This window comes from Papio anubis, chromosome 13 (assembly GCF_008728515.1).
Source record: "Papio anubis isolate 15944 chromosome 13, Panubis1.0, whole genome shotgun sequence".
Classification (NCBI taxonomy): Eukaryota; Metazoa; Chordata; class Mammalia; order Primates; family Cercopithecidae; genus Papio; species Papio anubis.
Genome location: NC_044988.1, coordinates 106,048,856 through 106,066,381, shown reverse-complemented (window position 1 = coordinate 106,066,381; position 17,526 = coordinate 106,048,856). Strand labels below are relative to the sequence as shown.

The window sequence follows — 17,526 nt, the reverse complement described above, 5'->3', positions numbered from 1 at the left end:
TCCGTCCACGGTGCCGGGCAAGGTCAGCACGGCAGGAGGGGACACCTCCTCTTTCTGTTTCTCTAACACTGCCTCATAAACACATACAGCAACCTTTTCGAATGAGGTATTTTGCAAACAAACCATCACAAGGGAGCATCACTAGCTGCAGAACAGGAACATACATCAGAGAGGAGGAATTTTTAGCTGCCCCAGGATTAGCCCAGGCAGGCTTGTGATGAGAACAGAGCAGGGAGCAGAGGAGGGAGACGGAAATGCGAACTGAAGGCAGGAAGCTGCAGAACGAACAGGACTGGGCAGTCGTGAGCCCGAGGCCTCGCCTGCAGCAATGGCCAGGTGGAAGGTCCACAGGCAATTGGGTCAGCGATCTGCTGCCATCTGGGAACCTGCAGACACAGCCTGGGGCCGGCGTCCCGAAGGTGCCTGCACAGGCTGTTCCCGTTGGCTGAGGATGCAGAGGCAGAGGGTGAGGCATTCACAAGAGGAAAACTAAGTAGCCAGAAAAAGCAGCGAGGGGAACAGGAACGACGCCGAAACCTAAATGCTGTGGAGAAGAGCAAACTTCAGACGACATAAAATAGGGCACCGTTTATGTAAAAGGTGAGACCTGGAAAGGGCGTCCTGTACCGGCTGTAAAAGTGCGAAAGGCGGCCAGAGGCTTTGACTTCACAAGAGGCCACGTGGGGCCCCTGCCCTGCCCCGTGCTAGAACCGCTGGAGACCTGCCCTGCCTGTGCTGGCACCGCTGGAGGTCAATACAGCACCATGTTTTTAAAACGCGGGTAGCAGATATCTGAGTGTTGGCTCTCATTATCTGTCCTTTTCTGAGTTTGTGCAGTATTTCACTCAAAGGAAAAGAGAAACAGGAGGTTCTGAAGAGAGGGCTCTCCCCAGCTCCACTGGCCTTCCCCATGCTCACCTCGCCTACTGTGGGCTCCTGGTCACCCAGGCCCACGATGAGGATGCAGTCGGCCTGGCGCACGCAGCGCTGGGTCCAGGGTGTGAGCGTGCCGTCTGCCTGGTAGAGCACGATCCTGTGCGTGTCCTCCTGCTGCCCCAGCCAGCTGGACAGCCGGTACTCGTGGACACTGCAGGCCGCAGAGGGAGGACCTCACTACTCCACAGGGGCCTGGCACTCTTAGTGCGTGTCCCCAGTGGAAAGAGGCAGCAGAGGCCAGCACCAGTCGCTGCCCCTTCCCCTCCCGGCCCAGCACTTCCTGCTATCTCTAGTTCGCAGTGAGTCATTCAGGGCCTAGGTGGTCAAGCACAGGCTGCAGTTAAGCCCAGAGGCTGAGGCTCACTGAAGGGCAGGCGGGGGAAGGTGAGACCCCGGGCTGCCCAGGCGGGAAGCAGGGGCCGGGATCTCCTGGGAGGCCCAACAGTGCCCAGCAGGTCACCGCTGCCCAGTGTGTGTTTGGTGAGGGGCGTCATGTCATCAGCCCTCACACCCCGGTGTGCCGGATGAGGAGCTGCAGTGCAGATGCCGGACGTGACAGAGTGGGGACACCTCTCAGGGCTGCACTGGGCCGGCTGGGAGGAGGGAGTCGGGGCTGACGGCACGCACCTGTCCAGGGCAGCGGAGCCGAGGCGCCGTTTTATGTTGTCACTGGTCAGCAGCAGGGTCGGGCCTGAAAATACCATCACCAGTAATGGAGCCTGCCCAGGCCGCCCACCTCCAAGGCTGAGCAAGGCACCAACACCAAGCAAGGCAGTGAGAGTCCTCTCCCCACCCCCAAGGCCTGCTCCCCTTCAGCACAACTGCCAAGCCTTCTTCACTGCCAGTGCGAAAGGGCCTGTGGCCTGATGCTACCTCCCCTCTGCCCTGAAGGAGGCCTCGGGCAGCCTCTCTGAGCCTCGGTCTCCTCCAGCACAAGGAGCAGTGGAATCTCTGTGTCCCGCCACGTGTGCAGGGCAGGGAAGGTTGTACGATGGGAGAAAACATAATTTCCCAAACCCAGATCATCGAGGCGCCAGACGCCAAGAGGCCAGGGTCCCCAGTGTCGAGATGCCTGTTCGTATGCATCTTCCATGTGGGCACAGCTGTCAGGGCCCTTCTCTACCAGGGGCGCCGGCGTCAGCCCTGGCATCACAGCCACCAGAGGCTTGGGGGAGAAGCTAAGATGAGGGGCTCAGCCTGAGGGGGTGCTGCTTGGCAGTGCCAGGTGGGAAAGGACCCAGAGACTCATGTGTGGGAAGCAGAGAGGTCTAATTCTAATTACAAGCTAGAGATCGGCCAAGCGCCGTGGCTCACGCCTGTAATCCCAGCACTTTGGGAGGCCGAGGCGGGCGGATCATGAGGTCAGGAGATCGAGACCATCCTGGCTAACACGGTGAAACCCCGTCTCTACTAAAAATACAAAAAATCAGCTGGGCGTGGTGGCAGGTGCCCGTAGTCCTAGCTACTCGGGAGGCTGAGGCAGGAGAATGGCATGAACCCAGGAGGTGGAGCTTGCAGTGAGTCGAGATTGCACCACTGCACTCCAGCCTGGGTAACAGAGTGAGAATCCGTCTCAAAAAAAAACAAAAACAAAAACAAAACAAACAGCTAGAGATCAGATCAATGTGTCCTGTGCCTTGCCTTAACTGGCAACATTTGTTTCCTGGAGGCACACAAGATAAGGGCCCCTCTGACAACTGACCTGGAATACCCCTGGACCCAAGGCCCAGCTCTGAGCTCAAAATCCAGCCCAGTGCCAGTGGGACATGCAGCAGCCGGAACCTGCTCGCTGCTGTGGGACTGTAGCCTGGTGCAGCCTCACTGGAAGTCGGCTCGGTGGTTTCTTCTACAACTAAACATACTCTGACCACACGATCCGGCAATCACACTTCTTGGTGTTTACCCAAGTGAAGTGAAAACTTCTGTCCACGCAGAAGCACGCACACAGGTGTTTACAGCAGCTTCACTCCTAATTGCCAAACCCTGGAAGCTGCCAAGATGTCCTCCAGTAGATGAACAGATAAACTGGTGCGTTCAGGCAGTGGACGATGACTCAGCACCAAAAAGAACTGAGCTCCAGGCCAGAAAAAGGCCAGGAGGAACCTGGGTGCACGTGACTGAGTGGGAGAAGGCCGTCTGCAGAGGCTACACTGTGTGGTTCCATTTCTATCACTTTCCCAGAATGATGAAATTATAGAGATCGAGAACAGGTCCCTGGCTGCCGGCAGGCTGGGGTGCTGGGTGACAACGTGGCAGCCACCTGCAGGGTCTCCTCCGTGACAGAGCGGCCCCACGGCCCTGTGTGGTGCAGGTCACAGAAACGGCACCCATGTCACACCGCACGGCACACACCCAGGAGGGCACGGACGGGCTGCTGGGGCCCGAGGGGTCTACAGACGGCGTAAACGCCAACGTCCCAGCCTCGATGTTACCCCCTAACGCGCTGCCCGTGAGGGAGCCCCAGCGAAGGGAACATGGGGTCTCTCTTTACTATTCTACAATTTCTCCAATCCTATAATTATTTCAAAATAAAGTGTTTTTTTGTTTGTTTGTTTTGACACGGAGTCTCGCTCTGTTGCCCAGGCTGGAGTGCAATGGCACCATCTCAGCTCACTGCAACCTCCACTTCCCGAGGTCAAGCAATTCTCCTGCCTCAGCCTCCCTCGTAGCTGGGACTACAGGCGCCCACCACCAAGCCTGGCTAATTTTTGTGTTTTTAGTGAGACGGGGTTTCAACATGTTGGCTAGGTGGGTCTCGAACTCCTGACCTCAAGTGATCCTCCCACCTCAGCCTCCCCAAGTTCTGGGATTAAGGGCGTGAGCCACCGCACCTGGCGAAAAAGTGTTTTTTAAAGGTAACTAGTTTCTATGAAGCAGCACAGCTCCTCCGCACTGCTAGAAGACGCTTTTGGATGCACCTGGAATACTCTGACTGATGTCACTGGAAATGAGTACGATTTTCTGCATATACTGGGAATATGTGTCATGTAATGACGGTCAAGGTCATCAGACAAGGCAATCCATGCTTTATGTGTTTTAAAATTTTGTTTTGAGAGTAACTTTTATTTATTTACTTTTGAGATAGAGTCTGGCTCTGTCACCCAGGCTAGAGTGCAGTGGTGCGATCTCGGCTCACTGCAACCTCTACCTCCTGGGTTCAAGCGATTCTCCTGCCTCAGCCTCCCACGTAGCCAGGATTCCAGATGCCCGCCACCATGCCTGGCTACTTTTTATATTTCCAGTAGAGATGGGGTTTCACCATGTTGGTCAGGCTGGTCTTCAACTCCTGACCTCAGGTGATCCGCCCGCCTCGGTCTCCCAAAGTGCTGGGATTACAGGTGTGAGCCACCACGCCTGGCTGAGAATAACTTTTAAATATTAGATGTTTACAGTAGTATCTTTCTACATTATACATTTTTTGCATTTATTGTTTTCTATTACCAAATGTCTGTATCAGGAGAGAGCATTTTCACATGGTTCTGAAATATTCTTGTCACAATATGTTGTTTCATAATAATTATACAACATTCATTGATTATCATCATTATTATTATTATGAGATGGAGTCTTACTCTGTTGCCCAGGCTGCAGTGCAATGGTGTGATCTCAGCTCACTGCAACCCCTACCTCCCGGGTTCAAGTGATTCTCCTGCCTCAGCCTCCCCAGTAGCTGGGATTACAGACGTGTACCACCATGCCCAGCTAATTTTTGTATTTCTAATAGAGATGAGGTTTTACCATGTTGGCCAGGCTGGTCTTGAACTCCTGACCTCTGCCTCCCAAAGTGCTGGAATTACAGGCATGAGCCACCGTGCCTGGCCACATTTATTATTATTGCATTATTTTGCCAAGACAACACTGAAATTTTTAGTATAACCCTAAACCCACAGAAAACTGACTTCCTATTATCATGGTCTCTATAATCACATGGAAACTTGTAAATAAAATGTTGCAAAGATTACAGAATACCTGAATAACGCAGAACTCTGAGTTCTCAGGAAATTCAACTCCTTGTCCCTGAATCCCCAGATTTAACAGCTGCCAGGAATTTGGAAACACTACGGAACACTGACCCCACCTGAGCCCCGGCCACCCACCGCCGCGTCCCCTCGAAGACAGAGGGCAGCCGGCACGCCCCCTCCGCAGGCCCAGAACCCAGGGATGGCTGGAGGCCGGGAGGCCCAGGCTTACCGATGGCGCTGAGGGCGTGCTCCAGCTCCAGGGCGAAGGCGGTGAGGGGCACTTCCTCTGACACGGGCATCACTGCCACCGTGGACAGGTTGACAGCCGGGTTCCCCGAGTCCCACTTGCTGCCCGCTGTGGGGAGCCCAAGCTGGTGGCCTGTGGAGCAAACGACCCACGTCAGCTGGGACAGCCCAGACGCTCGCAGACGCCTCCAGACGCCCTGTGGCCCCCCAGGCTGCCCAGGAGCAACGCAGCAGCACCAGAGGCTGCCTGGGCCTTGTGCCTCCCCAGCCCTTAGGGGCTGCCTGGACTTCATGCCACCCCCAGCCCTCAGAGGCTACCTGGGCCTCATACCGTCCCCAGCCATGTGGCTGCCCAGGCCTCACACCATCCCCAGCCGTGTGGCTGCCCGGGCCTCATGCCTCCTCCAGGCCAGAGGCTGTCTCAGGCCTTACCCAGCTCTTCCTGATGAGCTGCCAGTCCACACGTGCAAGCGCCCCCAGGCCCCACACAGCAGGCCTGACGAGCACTGGTCCAGGCCCAGGCCCAGGCCCAGGCAGTGGATTCGTCCTGACCCACTGAAGACAGTGATTCAGGGAGCGACTGAAAGGAACATGAGGCTTGGAGTAACCTAGACAAACTCTCCAGGTGAGGCCTCATCCTCTGAACCAACCCCTCGCAGGGCTTTCCACCACTCACTCCAGGAACAGTAAACAATTCACGGGCTAGAGAGCAACAGGTGTGCTTCTCTTGTCTGTTATCTGCAAGGGACTCCAGAAACCAAGAGAGCACAGCGCAGCCCTGGGAAACCTGGGCCGGGCCCTGGAGACCCCAGAGACGTCAGTGAGGAGGTCAAGGCAGACCGGGCTTTCCTCTCCCTGAGACTGGAGCCTCCAGGGCCCACCATGGCGGCACACCCAGACAGGCAGGACCCTCTCCCTGGCCCCCACGTGGGCTGAGGGGCCCCTCGGCCAGCACAACGGCAAGGACATGGACCGGGAGTCTGGGAACTTGAGGGTCCCCCGAGGGTCCCAGGCCCTCTTTACTGGAAGCCGCGTGATGAGTGGCATCTCTGCTTCCACGGAAGAGGTTGAGGGGACGGCCTCAACACTCCCAAGGCCACCACACCACCAGCCACGCTCCTGCCCACGAGGGTCTCCTGCATCCAGGTGCCATGGACACTCCTCCTCTGCAGCCCCCATGGCCCAGCCCTCCCACAGGCTATCCCCTGGCCTATGCCTCCCATCCCCAGTGAGGCGGCTTCCAAAATCCACCAGACACGCAGGTCCTGATTGGCCAAGGTCAGAATAAGGGGATGCGGCGTGGTCAGGCAAGAGGCCAGGAGAGCAAACCTGGGGACACAGAACAAGTGAGGGCTTGAGGGACACTCCCTGCAGACGGTGGCTAGTGGACGCCTGCAAGCTCCCAGGATGCACACGGCGCCGTGGCAGCCCTGCGGGTAAGAGCCTGTGAACAGGGAACATGGCTCGGGGAACCAGCGCACAGCCAGCGATCGTGGTGCTCACAGGAAAACAGCTGATGACGTGCTGCTGAGCAGGGAAGCTGCAGAGTGGTTTATAACTACGATTCCATTATTACATAAATACTCCAGGCCTCCCAAACGAAAGCACCTGCACCTGTACGCAGGCAGAAACAGATAAATGACGCTGCCCATCCAACATCCTGAATGAGTGTCCAAGACTCACACAGCCCCAGATCTTCCCTCGGACTCGGCCCCCACCTCCGGCCCCAGGCTCCCACCCGACCCACCAACGCTCAGTCCCTGCCCTCAGTCCATCTCATCACCGGGAGCACTGGGCCTCCACCGCACAGCCTTGGGGTGGCTTCAGCCGCCTTCTGAGAGGAGGCTCTGCGCACAGTGGCCAGAGCTGACCTTCAATGCCCAAGTCCACCAGGAGCCTTTTTTGCTCAAAGCCCCCGGTGCCCCTCCCCACTCAGAACAAGCCGAAGTCTGCAGCCTCTGCCCATCTGCGGTCCCCGAGAGCTGCTGGTCACCCCCACACCACACAGCTCTATGCCCATCTGCGGTCCCCGAGAGCTGCTGGTGACCCCCACACCACACAGCTCTATGCCCATCTGCGGTCCCCGAGAGCTGCTGACCTCCTCAGGGAGGGCTGCCCCACCACCTGCGTGCCCCTGCCCCTCCCACCCTCTTCTGAGCCATCTCTCTTGCCTTCTCGGTCTAATTTCGTCCCTGACCTAACTTGACTGCAGCTCTGGGAGAGGGATCTTTCCTGACTGGCCTCCTGAGCATGGTGCCAGCTTCCGACGGGGCCCAGTGCCCCCAGCAGGTAAGCCAGGGATGGAGGGTTGGGTGCTGTGCAACGGCTGCCAAGGGCTCAGTGTCCTGTGCTCATCTCTGCCTGGCGGCTGCACAGACCAGCTGCATCCCCAGCTGTTCACAGACCACACCCCGCTCTGCCAAGGGCTGTGACGTGCAGCGCTGGAGACGTGCAGAGGCACCTACACAGGGCCCTGGTCAGGATAAGCGCTTGGAGCCGAGCGGCCCAAAGTGCAGGCCTGGAGGGCAGCGCTGGCCGTGTGTCGCCGTGGGGCTCATGGACCCCTGGAGGGGACCCCAGCCCTGGAGTAAATACCCAACCAGCAGCATCAGTAAAGGACTCTGCCCTCGGCCTGACACGTGCAGCTGTCTGTGCAGGAAAAGAACCAGGCGCTGGCGCCTAGCACCACCTGAGCAGCTGTAAGAGGGAGGCGCCACGTCTTCATCTCCTGCCTGGGGGCTCGTAGGTCTTTGTGCAGCCTACATAGCCTTTGTGATAAAACTCTGCAACGACACACAAGAAAATGAAGCAAAATAAACCCTCCACACATGTTCCTCCTGGCAGCCTCTGCTCCTCTGGGGAACCAACCACACCGGCACGGAACCCACTGTGCCGGCCACAGAGCCTCCAGTTCTCACCACCCCCAGCTGGCTCCCTGAGAGGCCGTCCCATCCAGCCTCCACCTGCCTGTCAGGGGGGTCTCAGGAGCCTGGGCACCACCACGACCCAGCACGCCCTGTGAGGCGTCCCCAGCATCACCTTCACCACATGTCCCTCCCCGCAGCTGAGCCTCAGCCACACAGGAGGAGCAGGGGAGTCGGGCCAGACGATGCTTCTCCGCCTCTAGGCGCTAAGTGGAAGGCATGTGGCTTCTATAATCAGGAGGAAATAACTCCCAGATAGCAAACAAATAATACACACACACGCCAAAGTGCTGCTGAGCAGACAAGGACAGAGAACCGCCACTTCGTCCCGAGATTCGGCCTCAACACTGCTCTCGCAGTCTGATGTGGACTTACTGTTCCTGCAGCTTTTCCTTGGGGATCCCCTTCCTCTCGCCTCTCCACAGACTGAGGTGTCACAGTCCTCATTTCAGGCAGAATGGGGGAGGCCATTGCTAGTTCCACATGGCCTTGGCCTTGGGAAAAGGCACCGGTAAGGTTCTGGCTCTGGGCCAGAAGGCAGGTGGCGCAGACACAGGCCACCTGACTGTCGCCAGTCACGATCAGAGAGGGACACAGCTCGAGGCAGCTCTCACAAGACTCCAAAGGATGGAGAGGAAGGCAGGCTGGCCGGGGACCCTGAACTCATGAAAGAACCACCCGACTCAGGCAAAGAAAGAAGCAGAGTCCGCTTCCCAGCCACATGGCTGCCACAGACGGAGGGGTCTGTCACTCCCTCCCCATGGGAGCTGCCTCCAGCGACACTGACTGGCACTAAGCAAGCACCAGCACACGCCCCTCCCAACTATGCACCCCTGTACCAGCAAGCATCTCCCAACTGTCCACTGCCCCTACAGGAAACATCTTCACCAACTGTCCACCCCCTGACCAGCAGACATCCCCCTCAACTGTCTACTCACTGACCAGCAAACATCCCCACAAACTGTCTACCCCGACCAGCAAACATCCCTCCCAACTGTCCACCCCCTGACCAGCAGACATCCCCCGCAACTGTCCACCCCCTGACCAGTGAACATCCCTCCCAACTGTCCACCCCCTGACCAGTGAACATCCCTCCCAACTGTCCACCCCCGACCAGCAGACATCCCTCCCAACTGTCCACCTCCTGCAGAGAAAGCAGAGGAGGCCCCACCCCCTGCCAACTAGAGGCAGGAGACCAAGAAAGCCTCCGAATCTGCTCATGAAGACCCAGCCTGTGCCAGAGTCAGGTGTGCGGCTCTGAGAGCTGAAGACGGCACAGAATGCAGCCTTCACACTGGGCCTGGGCAGCACCCAGTAGGCACACCAGGGTCAGTTCACATTCAAACCACACTCAACAAATGTCGGCCAAGACATGCCCTGTGAATACAAGCACACCGACCGTGAAATTGAAGACTTAAATGGGAACCAGAGTCTCATAGTCTAACACGCAAAACATCAGGACTCAAAATCCACAGTGCCCAGGACGGGTCCACAGTGACCAGGTCACATCCACGGTGACCAGGACGGGTCCACAGTGACCAGGCCACATCCACGGTGACCAGGATGGGTCCACAGTGACCAGGCCACATCCACGGTGACCAGGACGGGTCCACAGTGACCAGGGTGACCAGGATGGGTCCACAGTGACCAGGCCACATCCACAGCGACCAGGACGCCAAGAGCAAGGAGACTCTGAACCAGAGCAGCAGAAACAGTCCACAGATAAAAACGACCACATGTCATGGACGGAATTATTCCTCCAGGACAATAAAGTCGTTATTACCAGCTAGGACCAGCAATCCCGAACACTCCTGAAACAAAGACAAAGAGAGAACGTCCTAGTGAAGAAACAGGAGGCCTACAGAAGAACCAAAACACAATGACAGAAAAATTTTTTTAAAACTCTGATAGGCCTCAAAGCAGAATCGAGATGACAAAAAGCCAAAGATCCTGAAGAGAGATCAAAAGAAACAATTCCATCTTAACATCAGAGAGAGAAAAAGATTTAAAACACGAACAGTGCCCCGGAGACCTTGAGGACAATAACGTGAGGTCTAACACTTGCGTCACTTTATTTCCAGAGCAGGTGGAGGCGTCCACAGGTGAAAGAATCGTTTGAAGACATACAGACTGAACACTCCCAAAATGTGTTAAAAGCTATAAACCTATGGGTCCAAGACGAAGAAACCCCAAACAGGACAGATCCAAAGTATTCGTGCTCAGATGCTTCCAAATCACATTTCTGAAAACTAAAGACAGAGAAAAACATCTTTGCGTGTGTGTGTTTTGAGGCAGGGTCTTGCTCTGTTGCCCAGGCTGGACTGTGGTGGCATGATTGTAGCTCACTGTAACCTGGAACTCTGAGGCCCAAATGAACCTCCCACCTCCACCCCCTGAGTAGCTGGGACGATAGGTGTGTGCTAACATGCCTGGATCGTTTTTCAAATTTTATTCATAGAGACAGGGTCTCACTATGTTGCCCAAGTTGGTCTTGAACTCCTGGGCTCAAATAATCCTCCTGTCTCAGCCTCCCAAAGTGCTGGGATGAGGTGTGAGCCACTGTGTCTGGTCAAAAAGTTTTGAACACAGCTAGAGAAAAATGATGCGTTACCTACTGGAGAACATCTGAATACCTGGATCTTTCATTAGAAGCAACAGAGTCTGGCCAGGCGCGGGGGCGTGAGCCTTTAATCCCAGCATTTTGGGAGGCCAAGGTGGGCGGATCACAAGGTCAGGAGATCGGGACCATCCTGGCTAACACGGTGAAACCCCGTCTCTACTAAAAATACAAAAAAAATTAGCCAGGTGTGGTGGCAGGCACCTGTAGTCCCTGCTAGTCGGGAGGCTGAGGCAGAAAAATGGCGTGACCCCGGGAGGCAGAGCTTGCAGTGAACCCAGATTGCGCCACTGCACTCCAGCCTGGGCGACAAAGCAAGACTCCACCTCAAAAAAAAAAAAAAAAAAAAAAAAAAGAAGCAATAGAGATCATGAGGAAGTGGCACAAAATTTTAAAAGTGCTGAAATACTTTGTATCTCTGCCAAACGAGAATTAATACATCCAGCAAAAGCACCCTTCAGGATGAGGGCAAAGCAGAGACATTCTCAGATTCTCTGATGAGGGAAAGCAAGCGGATCTGTGGCCATCAGACCTTCTCTGAAAGAACCGCTAACCACGATTCTGTAACAGCAAAGAGACGAGCACAGAAGGAAACCTGAGACACTGCAAATAAAAGAAGAGGAGGAGGACAGTGATACTGGGTGAGCATCACGGACTATTCTCCTCCCTAAGTTTTAAAGAAGAGGAGGAGGACAGTGACTCTGGGTGAGCATCACGGACTATTCTCCTCCCTAAGTTTTAAAGAAGGGGAGGAGGACGGTGACACTGGGTGAGCATCACGGACTATTCTCTTCCCAAGTTTTAAACAAGAGGAGGAGGACGGTGACACTGGGTGAGCATCACGAACTATTCTCCTCCCAAGTTTTAAAGAAGAAGAGGAGGACAGTGACTCTGGGTGAGCATCATGGACTATTCTCCCAAGATTTAAAAGTTACGTTTGATGGCTGAAAGTGAAAGTTGTAGCGCTGTGTTTTTGGGGGGTGGGGTTCAGTGCACACGGAGGTAATAGTTAAGACAACCACATCATAAACGGGGAAGGATGAAGTGACTGAACAACGGTGAGTTCTCCATGTACCACTGAAAGTGATGGGATGCAGCTGTCAGTAGACAAGGATAAGCTAGGCATGGACACTGCAATTGCTAGAGTGACCACTGAAAATACCATAAGAGACTTCATGGAAACCACAGTTGACAATTATAATGGAATACTCAAAAAAGCTCAAGTAACCTAAAAGAAGACAGAAAAGCTGGGTGCAGAGGCTCACAGCTGTGGTCTCAGTGACTCAGGAGGCTGAGGGGGGAGGATCACTTGAGCCCAGGAGTTACAGGTTGCAGGGAGCTATGACTGTACGTGTGACTAGCCACTGCACTCCAACCTAGACAAAAGAGTGAGACCCCATCTCTAAAATAAAAAGAAAAGAGAAAATACAGTAGTGTTTAACAACAGTGGGGGATGTGAGAACAGAAAAAACAATAAAATGGAAGATGTAAATCCCAACAAAATGATTACACTACGTATCTACGGTATAAACACACAAAAGATAAAGATTGTCAGAAGGGATGAAAAATACATGATCCAACCAGACACCTTCTACAAGAAACTCACTTAAAATTCATGGTGTAGGTGAGCGGAGGGTGAAGAGTCACATTACGTGTTAGACAGTGTCCCCCAAAATTCACGTCCACCCAGAATCGCAAAATGTGACCTTATTTGGAAACGGTTTTGCAGAGGGACTCAGATGAAGATGGGGTCACCCTAGAGTGGGGCTCACGCTTCGCTGCCTCTGTGTGGCCCTCTGTGTATCCATCTGCTTCTTGGACAGATGTTCAATGCTGTGCACACGTCACTGTGTGAACACAGGCGCAGGCTCCTGCTCCCAGTCAGCTCACACACCGGGACCAGAGGCAGGTGACAGGTCATGCAATGTATCGGGGTGACAAGCGCAGAGGAGAAAAAGGAAGTGGAAAGGGAGCTGCGAGTGCTGGGCGGATGGGGAGACCGGGGAGGCCGGGGAGGCTGGGGAGGCTGCGGTGAGATGGAGATGCAGGACACGCGGCAGCAGCCAGGCTCTCCTGAGGGCTCCAGGCAGAGAGCAGCAGGCACAGAGGTGGGAGGCAGGAGAGAGGAGCTCCCAGAACGGCAAGGGGGTCTGGGGTCAAATGCTGTCCGCCAGAGATAAATGGTCAGAGTCCTCAAGTCCGTGGGACCCGGTGAGAGAGGACGGCCTGAGAGCTAACAGTGGCTCTGGAAAAAGCACACCTCAGAACTAGGAAAGGAGCAGGAAAAACTAAATTCCCAACACTCTAGAACGGTCTCTCGCTTTCCATGCTTAGCACAGGAGAGAGCACTCTCCGCTCCACGGGGCACTGACTGAGCTCTGTTCCACCAATATCGTTTCCGGAGGTTTCACCCTGTTTCCTTTTTCCAATCAGCTGATGAAAATAGGAGGCGGATATACCACATTTCATCTTTTCACTTATAGCAGAGCTTTCCTCCAATGCTGCCCACATTGAGACACAGTTTGACAAAATTACTGGGCTCAGGTGGGTGGGGCTCTGATGTGGGTGGGGCTGTGTGTGGGCGGGGCTCCAGGGGGGGGGGGGGATGGGGGGGGGGGGCGATGCCAGGGGCGGGTGGGGCCATGGGCGGGGTGGGCGGGGCTCCAGGACAGGACACGGCAGGGCTATGGGCTGAGTAGGCGGCTCTCCAGGACTGGGTGGGGGCTCCCAGGAGGCTCTGGGTTGGGGGAGGTGACCCACCTGTCACAGGTCCCTGCTGGAGGCTGCCCAGGATCTTCTCACCCAAGAGATGAATCAGCCGAGTCACCACCTGCAGGCAGACACACATTTTAAACCGAGAAACGCTGGGAACCAAAGAGAGGGATGCTCAACAACGGCGAGACTCAGCAAATGGCGCTGGATCTGCTTTTCAAAACCTCCATGAACTGAGTTGCACGGGCCATGGCTGTCCAGGCCTAGGAGCCTTCACGATGCCCAGGAAAGCCGTGCGGCTGCCTTCCCGGTTGCCAGGCCAGCAGGTACAAGGGGTATGTCCCCTGTGACCGTGAGCCCAGGCCAGCCTCACTCTCACTTCCGGGCAGGCAGACAACTCCAGGGGAAGCCACCGATCCTGAAGGCAGGACAAGGGCAGGCTGGCAGGCTTCTCATTGTGGCCACTGCTCCTGGGTGCCAACCCCGCTTCAGGGCACGGTTGGGGACATTTGTCCCGACTGGACCAAACGGTCCCCACACTTGGGGTCGCTGGCCTGCAGGGACCCTGCCCAGGGGCTGACTGTACAGCAAAGCTGGCCCCACAACAGGGGACTCACTGGCTCCACCCATACTGTCCCCCAGAAGCTGCTGGTTGGATGGAGCCCTGCAGCGGCCTCTAAAGGGTGGGCCAGGGCTCCTGCTCCGAGGAGCTCATGAAGACAAGGCCCACCCTGCAGGCCAGGACAAAGCAGATGGAGGAGTGGCCTGGCTCCCTGCTGCTCCCAGCAACTGTGGCTGCCGCCCCAGAGCCTGCCGGCCCTGTGAGCTGCACTCACACGCTCCGCCAGGCTCTCCTGGTCCATAAATGGGCAATTGCAGCAAGCGCCAGGACCCGGGAGCTGCAGGTGGGAGAACCAGGGCCCAGGAACTGTGGATGGGAGAAGCGCTACCTGAGGGGAGGTGGTGGAGGGAGGGCAGTGATGGCCTCCCAGGGTGAGCCCCAGGGGCGGTGAGAGGCACTGGCTGTAGAAGGCCCTGCGACATGCTAGGGGCCACACCTGCACCCCCTTTCCATTTGTTCTAGAATGAAGAACTTCTTGGGATCCGTGTGCTGGCTGCTGACGAACAGCCGCAGACCTGCCCTTCAGGCCCCTCGGCTGGTCCTTCCTGGGCGCTCTCCTCACCGCTGACCTGCACTTGCAAGCAGCCCACCCTGTCCTCCTCCAGATCTCAGAGCCAGAGTCGCTTCCCTTTCCTCTGCCGTACCCACGTCACTCACAAGTAGAGAGCACCAAGAAGGCAGCTGTGCGACTGTCCTGGGAAGCAGCCAGGGTACCTCTCCAGTTTTCCTACCTACCGCTCCTGGCCCCCACCCAGCTGGGCTCTGATCTTCACCTCCTTCAGACTGCCCCTCCAGGTCATTTTCCATCCACGTGGACCGAATGATCACCACAACTCAGGGCACAGCTTGGGACATGGCCTGTGCCACCCTCACCCGCACCACCCTCACCCACGCCCTTACCAGCTCCATGCCCTCACCTGCTCCACATCCTTACCTGTGCCCTGCCCTCACCTGCTGGGCGCCTCACTTGTGCCACCTTCACCAGTTCCACTCCCTCACCTGCTCTGCACCCTCACCTGCTCCATGCCCTCACCTGTGCCCTGCCCTCATCCGCACCCTCATCCGCTCCACCCTCACCCGCTCTGCCCTCACCTGCTCCGCTCTCACCTGTTCCGTGCCCTCATCTGCTCCGCGCCCTACCTGCGCCATCCTCACCTGTGGGTACCTGCGCTTGATGGACGTGAGGGCTCCTGCCGGCAGCTTGGCCAGTTCTGAGTCCCGAACGGCATGCACCGTGGTCGCCCGGGCCTGGTGGGTCAGCGTTTCCACCTGAGGAGAGGAGCCGGCTGCTGGGGCCGTGGGCTTGGGAGGGCCGAGCCAGCTGGGCCTGTCCCTGACGGCCTCTGGTGCCTGCCGGAGCCACACATGGCCCCGGCATGCAGAGAGCAAGGGAGGAGCCCAAGGCTCCCGCACACCCTCCGCATCGCAAGGCGGAGGCAGCCAGTGAATGCTGGCATGTGGCGTGTTGTCAGAACCACTGGAACATGCCAGAAGCCAAAGGTGCTCCCCGCAACCCAGGCAAGTCACAGACACAGGCATCAGACACCACAGGCTGGAACAAGGGCAGTCTCAGCTCTTCCGAAGAAATAAATGCCTTTGGAGAACAGTCTTTTATTTATGTATTTATTTTTCTGAGACGGAGTCTCGTCGCTCTGTTACCCAGGCTGGAGTGCCGTGGCACGATCTCGGCTCACTGCAAGCTCCTCCTCCTGGGTTCACACCATTCTCCTGCCTCAGCCTCCTGAGTAGCTGGGACCACAGGCGCCCGCCACCACGCCTGACTATTTTTTTTGTATTTTTAGTACAAACAGGGTTTCACCATGTTAGCCAGGATGGTCTCGATCCCCTGACCTCGTGATCTGCCCACCTAGGCCTCCCACAGTGCTGGGATTACAGGCGTGAGCCGCTGTGCCCGGCCTAGAAAAAACCTCTTTTTAAGATGTGTCCCTCAGAACCTGTGGGAGCCTGGCCATCTGACACTGAGGCCTCCCTGCCGGTATCCAGCCAGGTGTACGAGCCTTCAACCGGTGGACGGATGAAGACCAGCCTGCCCAAAATGGTGAAACCCTGTCTCTACTAAAAATACAAAAAATTAGCTGGGTGTGGTGGCGGACACCTGTAATCCCAGCTACTTGGGAGGCTGAGGCAGAGAATTGCTTGAACCCAGGAGGCGGAGGTTGCAGTGCATGAGACCGTGCCACTGCACTACAGTCTGGGTGATAGAGTGAGACTCTGTCTCAAAAAAAAAAAAAAAAACTTAACATAGGCTAGGAGTGGTGGCTCACGCCTGTAATCCTAATACTTTGGGAGGCTGAAGTGGGTGAATCACTTGAGGTCGGGAGTTCAAGACCAGCCTGATCAACACGGAGAAACCCCGTCTCTACTGAAAACACAAAATTAGCCTGGCGTGGTGGCGGGCGCCTTTTATCCCAGCTACTCAGGAGGCTGAAGCAGGGGAATCGCTTGAACTCAGGAGGTGGAGGTTGTGGTGAGCCGAAATCATGCCATTGTACTCCAGCCTGAGCAACAGGAGTGAAATTCCGTCTTAAACAACAAAACAAACAAAAAAAAAACTTAACACAAATCGGCAGAAGCCCCAGGCCGCGGCACCTTGGAGTTGGGCAGCCCCGACTAGCTCAGGATGCAGGGGCCTGCCGTGCTGGATGGCCCCAGGAGACCCAGACCAGCTGTAGCTGCTACCATACCTCAAGAGACACCCGGAGGCAAGTGGGCCAGTGCGCTCGGATGCCAGGATAGGTACCAGGAGCCCCCAGCAGAGGCAGAGCCTGGGACTCACAGCAAAGCAGCCACAGGGCATCACTCCTGCCGTCCACTCCCAGGGCTTTTGCTCCCCTGAGTAACTGGCCAGGCCACACCCAGGCCAGAACCCAGGACGCCCTGGGAGGGATGGAGAGGTCAGGGAGGCAGGAGCAGGGCCCAGCACCTACCACACCGACAAGGTCTCCTCGGCCGTACTCCCCGGCCAGGCGCTTCTTCCCGTCGTCCTTCCGGATCACAGAGCGCAGCCGGCCGCTGAGCATGATGTACGTGCAGTCAGACTTGTCCCCCTGCCTGCGGGAGACACAGAGGCCCTGCAGCCCTGAGCCCCCAGCCCCTGCCGCGGGAGACACAGAGGCCCTGCAGCCCTGGACCCCCAGCCCCTGCCTGGGGGAGACACAGAGGCCCTGCAGCCCTGGACCCCCAGCCCCTGCCTGCGGGAGACACAGAGGCCCTGCAGCCCTGGACCCCCAGCCTCAGCCCCCAAACCCAGCTTCCCAACAGCAGACAGACTCAGGATGGAGAAATAGAAAACGCAGGCTTCTCACTGTCTTATTTTTGTTTTGGAAAACCTACTTTTTATTTTAAAATATTTATGTTAATAGGCATGGGTTGTTTTAAATGAATAAATATCCTCAAATTTTCTTGGTTTTAATTATTATTATTATTTTTTGAGATGGAGTCTCGCTTTGTTGCCCAGGCTGAAGTGCAATGGCACGATCTTTGCTC

At 56.3% G+C, this 17,526-nt stretch overlaps 1 protein-coding gene across 2 annotated transcripts in view; it reads right to left on the bottom strand.

Annotated features, from left to right (window-relative positions):
- The window catches only part of PNPLA7 (patatin like phospholipase domain containing 7), a 77,965-nt gene that overhangs the window by 20,865 nt on the left and 39,574 nt on the right, over positions 1–17,526 (bottom strand). For both annotated transcript variants that reach the window (XM_031654718.1, XM_031654717.1), the window contains 6 exons: positions 16,968–17,091; positions 15,175–15,288; positions 13,446–13,515; positions 5,128–5,277; positions 1,564–1,627; positions 919–1,087 (listed from right to left, as the gene is read on the bottom strand). In XM_031654718.1, coding sequence (XP_031510578.1) covers positions 919–1,087; positions 1,564–1,627; positions 5,128–5,277; positions 13,446–13,515; positions 15,175–15,288; positions 16,968–17,091 — 691 coding nt within the window. The remainder of the gene's footprint in view (positions 1–918; positions 1,088–1,563; positions 1,628–5,127; positions 5,278–13,445; positions 13,516–15,174; positions 15,289–16,967; positions 17,092–17,526) is intronic.